Below are 12,727 nucleotides of genomic sequence, written 5' to 3'. Positions count from 1 at the left end.
CCCGAAGGAAATGCTCATGGAGCACTCTGGATTTCAAATGTTTGGATTTGGGGTGCTTACCTGATAAGTATAATGCAAATATTTTAAAATCTGAAATCTGAAACAATTCTGCTCCTAAGCATTTTGGATAAGAGGTAATTAACCCATAGAGGAAAGGTACATGGAAGCCCCCGACCACCCAAAAGAAAAGGCCTGGAGAGAAGATGGGCAATTATGGCTAGACTTCAGATTTCAGGGTTTTACAGGTGGATCTGGTGTCTGAGACTCTATGAACAGATGGATTCTTAGTCAGTGACTGGCCGGGCGTGATGGCTCACACCTGTAATCCCAGCACTTTTGGAGGCCGAGGCGGGTGGATCGCCTGAGGTCAGGAGTTCCAGACCAGCCTGGCCAACATAGCAAAACCCTGTCTCTACTAAAAATACAAGAATTAGCTGGGCATGGTGGCAGGTGCCTGTAATCCCAATTACTTAGGAGGCTGAGGCAGGAGAATCATTCGCTTGAAATTGGTAGGCGGAGGTTGCAGTGAGCTGAGATCGTGTCATTGCACTGCAGCCTGGACAAGAAGAGCAAAACTCAAAATTCAAAAATAAAAAGTCAGTGACTATGGGAGAAAAATCAAAAACCACTATTTTACCTTGGGAAGTGCCCACAAAGGCAGGAAAAATAAAAGGACCTACAGAAAAGTAAAGTTGAACACAAGTGTGTGGTAGTCCTGAGAGGTTTTAGAGTACAGAGGAGTCCAAAGAGAGCAGATGAATCCAAAGGTTCCAGCCCAGAAGAGATCTTGGGTTTTCATGATGACGAGACCCTCAAGTGGCCTGTGGAGCTGGCTCCCATGAGGTCATCAGACCCAGCTGCGCACATTGCTTCCCAGGTCAGCTGGGCGCATTGCTTCCCAGGTCAACTGTGTGCATTGCTTCCCAGGTCAACTGGGCACATTGCTTCCCAGGTCAACTGGGCGCATTGCTTCCCAGGTCAACTGGGCACATTGCTTCCCGAGTCCACGTCATGCTGGGAGTGGGAGATTGGCTGTGTGGAAAAATGTCTACACCACGGAAATTGGCAGATACGTGGTGACCCAGCAAACACAGTTGACACCTGAAACATAATTTTTGGGAATAGTATTTAATGTTGTGTGTGGGATCCATTCTGATCTCTATCCTTCCCTTCTTACCTGTTTCATTAAAACAGAAGAAAAAGCTGGTGTCACTCACTGAACTGATTTCATGACCTGCAGTTTGAAAAACATTGTTTTGGAGAAAACCGGAGATTATGTATGCTTTACAGAGTCAGAAGACTATTATTATTATTATTATTATTTGAGACGGAGTTTCACTGTGTCACCCAGGCTGGAGTGCAGTGGCGTGATCTCGGCTCACTGCAACCTCTGCCCCTCCGGGTTTAAGCAGTTCTCTGCCTCAGCCTCTGGAGTAGCTGGGATTATAGGTGCCCGCCACCACACCCAGCTAATTTTTTTGTATTTTTAGTAGAGATGGGGTTTCACCATCTTGGCCAGGCTGGTCTTGAACTCCTGACCTCGTGATGCACGCGCCTCAGCCTCCCAAAGTGCTGGGATTACAGGCGTGAGCCACCGCGCCCGGCCAGAAGACAGTTATTTGAAAAATAAATTGTAGTAACAGTTGTAGATAGGATGATTTCATCTTGAAAGGAGGAGAAGAAGAGTCCTACAAGGCTGACAAGATGACCTCTCTAGACTAAGGACTAAGGATACCTGCTTTCAGGAGAAGAAAAACGAGCAGAGAGAAGCGGGAGCCGTCAGAGATGGAGGGAGGGAGGGGCTGGGAGCACGGCCTTGTGTTTGCCTGGGGAGAGGAGGCCGTGTTTGATAGTGAAAGCTGGTTTTAGAGAAAGTCACCTGTTCTGGAGGATTGAGGAATGAAACTGGAAACCTTAGGAGAAAAGCACAAACATTGGTTGTACTTGGTATTTTTTAAATTGCTTTTATTTAGTTAGCTGGAAATGCACTTTCCCAGATCCACTGTCACTCCTGCAAATTACAAGAGTGCTCAGCCACCCTGTGGAAGGTCATCCAGCTTCCAAGCAGCAAATTGGACCTTGATCCCTCGTGCCGCCCCTTGCTGCAGAGCTCTTTGTCCACACTCGCCGGCAGAGGTGGGGAGTCCAGAGGGGAGGATGCTTGGCCTGTGGCGGTCTGGCCAGCCAGGGCAGGCGTGAGCTCGTCACAGGCCAGGCAGGCATCCAGTGCTCTTTGTGGCCTGAAGTGGATTTGGCAGGTGCCTGTTATTTGACCAGTGTCGGTGGCCAGTCGACACAAGTAAATGAGTTCCCAAACTTGATTCTGACCCACCTGCTTTAAACAAATTGGAGGAAGTCATTAAGTTCGTTTCCCCAGTTTCCTCTCTGAGGACAGTCTGGAGGCCGAGGCCTGGCTGAGTCCAGTCTCCTCAGGTGGAACAGGCCCAAAAGGAAGTGCAGGGCGGCCTGGGGGACAGCGAGGGTCAGTTTCAGGGCTGTGGAGATCCTGGAGCTGAGAGACGAGTGTCAGCCACAAAGGTGAAGCTGGATTTCAGGACCACAGCAGGCAGCAGCTGGGAGCTGCGAAGTTGGCAGGGCTGGGTTGCGGCCTCAGGTGCTCCTCTGGGCTGGGGCTTCCGGGCAAGCTGGTGATATCAGATGGGGCTGAGGGGGTCTGGGGAAGCGGGCAAGAACCAGCAAGAGAGGCCAGGGTGGGGTTGATCTTACACCCTCCGCTGAACGCTTGAGTTTCCTGTTTGTCAGTGTCCAGTCTTGTGTATGTGGGATTTTGGATTGTCCTTTTAGAGGCTCATGTGTGCCCGACACACTATTGTTCATATTGCCCAGTAGCTTTATATCTATATAAACATATATATATGGGTGTTAAATATTTATCGAATGAATAAAGGAGGAAATGCAGATTCCAATTATTGATGGTGACATTAAAAGTCCTCTTAAATTCAAATATCAGAAATATGCTCTCCCATCTAATAAATAATTTTTGATGGTGCTGTTATTAATTTTCAGATATAATATATATGGTTTTTATATTTATTTTTAATATTAATCATATATATATATTATATACGTATTTTTAACAAGAAGCTTTACATTCTTCATCTTGTGATTTTTCGGTTAAAAGAAAGGAAGTCTGCTTATAATCTTGTGCGTTATTTCTATGAATCGCCCTCTATACACAGGGATGTCAGATGCTGCCCAAGAGAATCTGTTTCATATGGTAATTTTCACTAATGAATCCAGACCTGTACTGTTACATTTTGCCCCAAACTGCCTGGGATGAAGTAGAGGAAGCTTGTTGCAGTCGGCGTGACAGTTCTTAGAGGATGCTCTCACAGTGTTTCATAACAGATGCAGAGGCTCTGTAGTTCTGAATATTAATACCAGCGCCATCAAAATTATTTATTAGGTAGGAGAGCATATTTCTGATATTTGAATTTAAGAGGACTTTGAGTACTTCCCAACGTCACCATCAATAATTGGAATCTGCATTTCCTCCTTTATTCATTCAATAAATATTTAACACCCATTATGTTCATGGCATCACATTAGACTCTGGGGGAGTTACAAAGAACCTAGGCTGGGCTCTGCCCTCAAGGGGAAAATAAAAGAAACAATTACATGTAATCGTTTTTAACACCAAGCAGCGTGAAACCCAGTTCTGGAGTATCCTGGTCACAAGGGGAGAAGGGGTCACGGGAGCCCCTCCAAGGCCAGCGCCCATGTGGCCACACCTTGCACCTTCCCAAGCATGGGCCCTCGCACCCTTCTCTTGTCTTTCCTTGTCCTCCCATGCTGTCAGGGTTTATGAGACCTGGGAGTCTCGGGGCATGGCTCTGGTCATTCTGGCCAGCGAGGATTATTCTCTGATGGGCTGTGGTCAGTGAAGCACAGCTTATCTGCCTCTTTCGATTTTCCTGCAATACCAGCAGAGACTGCTCAGTTTTAGGCAGGACTGAGACCTCCTCAAACATGGAATTTGTAGACAAAAATGAATACTTCCTAACATTTCCTGAGAGAGCTTTTGGTCAGCCTTACGCCTGCAACATTGCATTGCTGCTGGGGGACCCAGGCACACAGAGGTGACTGCAGCTGCACGCGAACACGGGGGACTGGCTGGGGAGGGTGGCCAGGCCTTCATCTCTCTGACCCAGAGTAGGTGCTCAGTAAATGATCAGCGATGAGGCAAGTGAGTCAGGACTGAACTGTATGAGCACCATAAATTTAGGCCACTGTTCATTTAAAGCCTCAGAATTCGTGGAAGAAAGTGTTACGTGTGGAAGGTTGGCGGGCTGCAGAGGGTAGGGAAGACCTTGAAGATCCCCATAGGTTTGTGTGATGTGGGCCATGGCCAGGTGTCATTCATTAACTCATTTGACACATACTTGTTTTAGCACTTGTGTGCGTAGCATGTGTTGGGATGCCAGGGGAGCCAGAAGGCAGTGCTTCCTTCCGGAACTTGTCTGTGCGTTGGAATCACCCGGGGAATCGCTTACAAATTCAAGCCCAGGCCACAGCGCAGGCCATGACACTCTGCAGGCATGGGGCACAGATCTCTGTATTTTGGAAGTGCCTAAGGGTGTTCTGGTATCAGAGGGGTTTGCAAGTCACTGCCGTTAGGAGTTTATCATAGAGTTTTAGATCACACCCAGGAAAATTCGGTCACGATACAAGACGGCCATCCAGAAACCTGCTGGGCAGGATGAGGGAGTCAGACCCAGGTTTGTGCTGTGGGCACCGCTCATTCCCACTCAAGGAGGACGTCCCCTGTGGATTAGGGAGTGGGAACATCTAGGCAAACTGGACCTGGGGTGTGCATTAGCTTTGCCAGGTTCAAGAGAGGGAGGAAGGGGATCCTCTTGACTCTGAACTCAGGCAGGTCCGGATGTGACCTGGGATCACAGGTGGAATGGACTGGTCTGTCAAGAACTCAACTAGTCATTGCCATTGCAGTGGATGAATGTTTTTCTTATAAAAAACTGGGCCGGGCATGGTGGTCCACACCGGTAATCCCACAGCTTTGGGAGGCCAAGATGGGAAGATCACTTAAGGCCAGGATTTCAAGACCAGCCTGGGCAACACAGTGAGACTCCATTTCTACAAAAGATACAAAAAGTTAGTTGGGCTTGGTGGCATGTCTGTAGTCCCAGCTACTTGGGAGGCTGAGTCGGGAGGATCACTTGAGCCCAGGAGTTCGAGGCTGCAGTGAGCTATGATCATGCCACTGCACTCTGGGCGACAGGACGAGACCCTGTCTGGCTGCTGGCGTTTCTCCTTGTGCTATGTGGGCTGAGCACGATGTGGTGAAGCAGATCTCTCAGGATGGACACGCTCAGCTTCGTCACTTGTTGATTCTCTTGCTCTTAAAATCCCCTAGCCCTCTTAACGGCCACAGTGAACCTCCCCGTGTGAGCAAGTCAGCACGCCCGTGAGCCAGCTCAGGTGGGCACTTTCATGCCCCAGGGTCTGGTGGAGCTGTGAAGTGGAGCTGCGCTTAGGGTGGGGAAGGCGCGTGACCTCGCGGTCCTGGCCGCTCTAGGTGCCTTCAGGCCTCACTGCTCATCAACAGCCAGGCCACGTGGGCCTCATTTGGTATTCTTAGTACTTGCCATTTCTAATCAATTGTTTTACTTAAGTCTGTTATATGTTATTTCAGAGCGGGGAATGGAGTGTGTTAACACTTAGTGAATTCTTCATTAGCTGCAACCAAAGTTTTTCTTTCTTTCCCTTTCAAACCCACAGTGTGCCATGCCGAGCTGAATGCCATCATGAACAAAAATTCGACCGATGTGAAAGGCTGTAGTATGTATGTCGCCTTGTTCCCTTGTAATGAGTGTGCTAAGCTCATCATCCAGGCAGGTAGGAAGCGGGTCTTTTCATTTGTCACATTTGCATTGCTGCGTGGTCGCCAGTAGCTCACTGCTGATGTGTTTGATCTTAAATTGCCATTGTTTCGATCTAAATTAATTGCACTATCAACTTTGCAAGATATTTCCCGTGTTTTGTTTTTGAATGGTGCCAGGTATTCTAAGACTAATTGCATCCTCTGTGATTCTTAGCATGTTTTTAATTTAGTTTGCAACTTCTTAAACTGCAAGCTGCCAAAAACCAACACAGGCATTGCATATAATTACTGTCAATTTACTGTTCTCTGACATATTGTGCGTAGATTGGGGGGAGGGAGAGAAATGAACTTCTGTCAGAAACAAGGTCAGCTGGGAGTCTGTATGAAGTTTTAATTTGTATTTAATACATGGTAGATATTTGAGAATCTCAACATACCTTGGCATATAAATGTCGTAAGACCCAAATGGCACTACTTTCAGGTTTTCTTATGTTACAGTTTCCATAAATCTATACCATTGTATTCTGAATATTTCACCTTTTTCAAACTGTCACATCTGAGATTCAGCTACACTTTGTCTCCATAAATCTCTCGGCTGGAGATTTAAAGACTGATCATGTTTAGCGAGATGTGTGGTTTCAAGGGGCTGTTTATCACCAGCCCCGTGGATCTCAGAGCAGAAGCGGTCTGCTGGTCCTGAGGAGTCGCGTGGGCTCCCTCGCTCTCGCTCTCGCTGTCGCCGTTCCTGGGAAGCTCTCCTCGCGGTGCTCAGGTGTGCAGGCGGCAGCGGGCCTGTGGGCCGGGCAGTGTGGGCCCCACGCCGCAGCCTCCTCTCCCTTCAGAGGCTGGTGGAGCAGCGGCCTTCAGGATTTCTGGCTCCCAAGTTAGCGCTGCCTGCTGAGATCAGGACAAGAAGACAGATGTGCCCTCTGGAGAGCTGCTTCGAAGTGGTCTGCAAAGCCATGCTGGGAAGCACCGTGGTGCCCACCTCTGGATTTGCCAGCAGCCCCCACTCCCTCCATTAGTCCTCCCACTAGTAAGAGAAGCTACCTCGTGAATAAAGATGATTTGTAGTAATGGAAATTGGTTAATCGGATCAAGGCTTGACTACTTGACATGTTTTCCCTTTGCATTTGTTTTAAAAAAAAATCCATGAAGACTGGAGGGAAGATTAGATATAATCCGCCCTCTGCTGTATTAGAAAGAGGGAGATATGTGTTTCAGTGACTGGACACTGTCTGCAAGCACACTCGGAAAAGGTCATTAATCACAGACACTAAAAGCGCTCCAGCCGCTTCCACCTGTCTTTTGCAGCATCTGTATGTGCGTTTACTAAGGGAGCTCCCATTGTTACCTTACAGGTATAAAAGAAGTTATTTTCATGTCTGATAAATACCATGATAGTGACGAGGCAACAGCTGCGAGGCTCTTGTTTGATATGGCTGGGGTGACGTTCCGGTAAGCAGGGAGAACGCAGGGCAGGGGGTGGTGAAGGCTGATGAAGAGCCGTATTTGACCTTGTCTCCTCCTTGTGATGCCTGACTTCCACACTTGGAGGTGTCTTTAGAAATGCAAGGGCATAAGAATTTAAAGACTAGGGGTAGATATTTAAGAGCAGTGACAGGAAAATCTGAAGACAGTTTGTTTAATGATTGTACTTTAATTTCAGGAACTTTCCAGGAGTTAGACTAATTATTCAAGTGAGAAGTGTAAACATTCACAAGTTTTATAATGGGAACGCCAAACCTTGGTAAATTTTGCAAATGTAACAACTTTGGCATAGAAAATTTAGGATGGAAGTAGCCTGCCAGATTGAAAGACTGGGGATTCTTTTTTTCTTTTTTTTTTTTTTTTTGAGACCGAGTCTCTGCCACCAGGCTAGAGTGCGTCGGTGTGATCCTGGCTCACTGCAACCTCCACTTCCCAGATTCAAGCAATTCTTCTGCCTCAGCCTCCCCTGCCACACCCAGCTAATTTTTTTGTATTTTCAGTAGAGACAGGGTTTTACCATGTTGGCCAGGATGGTCTTGATCTGTTGATCTCATGAGCTACCCACCTTGGCCTCCCAAAGTGCTGGGATTACAAGTGTGAGCCACCTGGGAATTCTTTTTACAGCAACATTTTGCATTGAGATTTGAAGTCTTACGGTTTTTATGATTGTCTTTGCTAAGAAAAGGTTGTGAGGTATATTTTACTTGCAAGTAAGCTCAGCCACCTTTAATTCATGGCAGAAAATTCGGTTGGGACTCTATAGCTTTCCAGCGCTTCATGGTATTGGCGTTCAGCAGCGGTGGGACCGTTGTCATAGGTGACGTGCCTGGCCCCCTGTGCTGGTTATTAGGAATATGGCTCAGCATATCTCATGAACTCAACTGTGGTGCTTTCTGAGACTTTAAATTCAAATTATTTACTTACTTGTTCAGTGATTCTTGAAAGAATTTGTTTTGTTCCCAAATATTTTCTTTTTAATTGTTGTAGAAGTAATGAGGAATGAGTGAAAAGTTAATGAGCAAAAAAAAAAAAAAAAAAAAAAGAAAAAGTTGGTTTATGTTTGCATTATTAGAACGTAATTTGAAAAATTACTCCTCACTAAAGGTAGTCGTTTTTTGCTACGTATAAGTGGCAAAAGAAAATTTACTATTTTTTTTGCATTAGAGCAACTCCAACTTGGCTGCCAAAATTTTCTAGAAAAGAAGATAAATCTGATGGGAAAACTAGTAATCAGATACCATGTTGTGCAGCTAACTTGTTAGAAATCCTTTGACTCCCCACTAATTCATGAACTCAGATAGCTGGAAACCATACAAACCACACTACCCCACGCATCTTTTTTTGTCTTAGTCTTTTCTGGTCCGTGTTTCTCTCTCTATGCTGCACTATAATTGGCTCCTATAGAGATAAAGTAGCAAGTGAATCCCAGGACATTTTTTTCTCTGCACAGAAAATACGAGTTAAGCCAAAGTAAACAAATTGCTGTAACTACTCACCAGATAATAACTGTATTTTGTTTTTGTTTTTGTTTTTCTTATTTTTAGGAAATTCACACCGAAGTGCAGCAAGATTGTCATTGACTTTGATTCAATTAACAGCAGACCGAGTCAAAAGCTTCAGTGAGTTACATCTCATTAAATCGCCAGGAGATTGGGATTATCCTCTTCTAAGAAGCTGCTAATGCCTTTCATCTTGAAGTTACACATAACTTTTTACTAGCCAGTACGGCAAAAGTAGACATCTAAAGAATATAAAGCCTCAAATCTTCCTTACTGTCTCTCCTGTCACATAGAATCTACATCTGTTTGAACTATTGATTTAGGGTTTAAAATAGGGGAGCCTGTGGTGGCCTGGTGCACAGGGCTAGAACAAGGGCGCTTCCCCTTCCTGTGTCCCGGCTGGCTGGGATGCTTGTGGCTCTTCAGAGGAGCATCAGCTGTCTGTCATCCGCTGCAATCCGGCAGCCTCTCTTCACTGCTACATGTGCTGGAAGGACAAATAAATAATTGTTGTTGTGTTCTTAGCGGGGACGAGCAGACACACTGATCTGAACATCTGGCCCAAGTGAAGCATGGCATATAGTGCCCTTGGAAGAAAATGAGGCCTCAAATGACAGTAGCATTGAAGTCTTTGCTGCGGAGTTGAGGGAAACCCCCAGCCACCCTCCTGGAATCGGAGATAGGGCGGCACATCTGTCCTGACAGACGAGGAGCGTAACTGAACCAGGGAGACTGCCTCCGTCCCTGCTCTCCCGCTGCACCCAGGGTGGTGGCATGTTATCCCTCTGGGGGTGGGGCCCCCTGCCGTTTTGGCTCAGTTTGGGTTTGTTGGTCACATGGAGCTCTTCCATTTCGTTTAGCTGAATAATGAGTTGTTCCTAGAGGAGACAGCCTATCTCTCCTTGTTACCCCCAAAGCCCATGCCCTGCCGTGGTGGCAGCTGGGGCTGTGGATGGGAGGGGTCCCGGGTGTGGACGTGTTGCCCCCTCCTCCGCATGCCAGCGTGGTTCATTGACAAGCCCCTCTGCAACTGGAGAGAACATTAATTCCTGTCCCGGAAGTGGTTGTGAGAAATGCCGCCCACGTGGAGACAGTTTATTGCAGCACTATTGGTGTTGAGAGCTCCTCTGTGCCCTGGCTCCATGCCTTCATCTACACAAACATCGCCTTCCTAGTCACCGCGGGGCGGGGAGCATGTGGCTGTGCCCCTTTAATCTCATTTAACTTTTATTAAACATGCTCAGTACCTGCGTTGAGAAAAGGCTTTCTTTATCCTAAAGATTATTACCTTTTTAAAGTGCTCTTATATTTTCATGAGTTTTTATTTTGTCTCTGAGATTTTGTATTCCACATTCTAGGGTATTCTGTAATTTGGCTCCTTACCAATATTAAAATCTTATTAAAATCTACCTTGCCAGAGCATGTACGTTTTTATGTTACTATAATTATATGCTTAACTCTCCGCTCCTGTCCTTTCTGTATTGTCTCTGAAGCACATTACATATGTTTTAATGCTCAAAGAATAATCTGAGATGCCCGAGCTGTGTGCGCTCCCCAGGGTTGATGGCTGGGGCTGCTTTATGGACCAGATTTATGTAAGACGCTAAGGCAGCTGCTGGTCCTACCCTCCCTCCTGTGTACCCTGCCCTGGTCCAAGGTGTGGCCATCTGGTAGGGCCCAGGCCTCTGCCCCACCAGAAGGCTTCAGTCCCAAGTTCTGCCCTTTGCTGACTTCTCACCTTATCCTCTTTCCAATCTCTCTTCTAAATTTCCTTGTCTTTTCTCCTTCAAACTCCTCGCCCTCTGTTTGCTCCAAAATACATAAAACAAAAGGTATGTGGAAGAATCAGTAGACTGAAAGGTAGAAAATAAGAGATTTCCATATTGCTGTGAGTCACAAGACTTGTGAGTCCTGTTGGCATGGAGTGTGTCATTTTCGTCACATCACATTATAAATATGTCTAGGGGCTGATAAGCCCGTAGCGCATCTAATTTATTTAATTTTGATACTATCTTATATTTTGTCGGTCGTTACATTCAGTTTCAGTGAAAAAGAAAATTGACTTTTTTCTTTTTCTCTCTTTGAGGGGAGGCTGGCGGGAAGGGTCTTTGCTAAAAGGGAAGTCCAGGTATTCAGGACAGTGGTGGGTGTTTATTTGGGGGCACACGCTGTCGCTGGGGGTTTGTGACGCTTCCACCTATGAACCGACCCTGGTTTCCTGGTGACTGGAGTGTGATTATGTCTTCGATTCTAGGATCACGATAAGAATAGTAGAACTGTCCTATCCAGAGAATTCTGCAGATGTTCATGTTCCAGTTAATAGAGGTTTGCTTTGAACTGGTGCCTTCGGGAGAGGCTTTCCAGAAGGAAGGGGTTTTGCGCAGTCTTGTGCCTCGCAGGCATTACTAGATAATTGTGGTGAAGGGAGACTGTATCTGAGCCAATGTTGCTGCTTGTCATGGCTAATAAATGACAATAAGGAAACCATCTTTCACTGAAACGTCGGTAGAAGGACTACATTTAAAAGGCAAAATTTGTGAGTGAAATGATAGGAACTCCATTTCCCTGACACGTTTTCTGCTTTCTTCCCTTTTACTCTTTTAGCAATCTGTCCTTAAAGACTTCTGAAGCTAACAAGACCCCGCAGTGAGAGTGAGCTAATGTATTAGCCATCTTTTCCTAAATTAAAAATGAAGCAAAGTAAGAGAACAAGCATACAAACTGAGCTCATGAATAAAAACGTAGGCTTGCAAGCCCAGTGAGCGGACGTTCCTGTGGCCCCGGTGTAATTTTTGATCTTCCAATGTCTGTGTCTACCTGAGGATTAAAAATATTTAGGTTGTTGCAAAAGGGCCTGAGGAATGCAGGGAGGGAGTTTTCTCATTGGCGAGGCTGATAAGAAGTTTTAATATTTATAGTTCACTTTTCTTGTTGTTGTTAAAGTAAAGCCACTCTAAAAATTGTGGTTTCTACAAATCATTAGTCAGGAGACCTGTCTAAGCCTCCAGGGAGGGACCCGAACTCAAGGTTGGGGTGCTCTGCAAGCTCTCTTGCCAGGGAACCCTGATAACCAGAGTTATGGATTACCGGCTGCAGAGGTGCCGGCAAAATAACCCTGGGCCCAGGAGTCGCATTTAGAGCAGGGTGCCCCAGAATTCTTCTGGAGATGCCTTTAGCTAGCTCGACTTTTATTTCAGAACTGTTGGAAATCTAAAGCCATTTCATCGTGAGGGTATATGAATCTCAAATAGTTACTGAGTACCTACCATGTATTGGGTTCTCTGATGGCTCCTGGGTGAGGGTTAGAACAGACTGGATAGCTAGATATTAGACAAGTTCTTAGATGAAGACCCAATTTGCCACCTACATCCCTGAGCCATGCAGGTGCCACCTGCACTTTATTTCCTCTGTAATTGGGTTGTCTATTATTTTGCATCTGTACCCACTGGAGGAAGACCCTGGGGAGAGGGCAGGGACCAGACATGAAGAGTCTGCAGGAGCTGGGTTCTTACCCTGATTCCAAGGCCGAAGACTTTAAAAAATTCTACAAGTCCTGGCGGGGTGCGGTGGCTCAAGCCTGTAATCCCAGCAGGCTTGTAATCCCGTGGCCTTTGGCAGGCCGAGGCAGGCAGATCACCTGAGGTCGGGAGTTCGCGACCAGCCTGACCAACATGGAGAAAGCCCATCTCTCCTAAAAACACAAAATCAGCCAGATGTGGTGGTGCACGCCTGTAATCCCAGCTACTCAGGAGGCTGAGGCGGGAGAATCACTTGAACCTGGGAGGTGGAGATTGCGGTGAGCTGAGATCGCACCATTGCACTCCAGCCTGGGCAACAGGAGCGAAACTCCGTCTCAAAAAAAAAAAAAAAAAAA

General features: G+C 46.4%; 1 protein-coding gene across 3 annotated transcripts in view; it reads left to right on the top strand.

Annotated features, from left to right (window-relative positions):
- The window catches only part of DCTD (dCMP deaminase), a 42,188-nt gene extending 31,918 nt beyond the window's left edge, over positions 1 to 10,270 (top strand). For all 3 annotated transcript variants that reach the window (XM_012000132.1, XM_012000131.1, XM_012000133.1), the window contains 3 exons: positions 5,761 to 5,877; positions 7,225 to 7,321; positions 8,899 to 10,270. In XM_012000132.1, the coding sequence (XP_011855522.1) occupies positions 5,761 to 5,877; positions 7,225 to 7,321; positions 8,899 to 8,977 (293 nt within the window). In that variant the 3' untranslated portion in view covers positions 8,978 to 10,270. The remainder of the gene's footprint in view (positions 1 to 5,760; positions 5,878 to 7,224; positions 7,322 to 8,898) is intronic.
- Positions 10,271 to 12,727: the final 2,457 nt, after the last annotated feature.

The sequence above is a fragment of the Mandrillus leucophaeus genome, unplaced genomic scaffold (genome assembly GCF_000951045.1).
Source record: "Mandrillus leucophaeus isolate KB7577 unplaced genomic scaffold, Mleu.le_1.0 Scaffold62, whole genome shotgun sequence".
Lineage (NCBI taxonomy): Eukaryota > Metazoa > Chordata > Mammalia > Primates > Cercopithecidae > Mandrillus > Mandrillus leucophaeus.
This window is presented reverse-complemented; position numbering and strand designations above follow the sequence as displayed.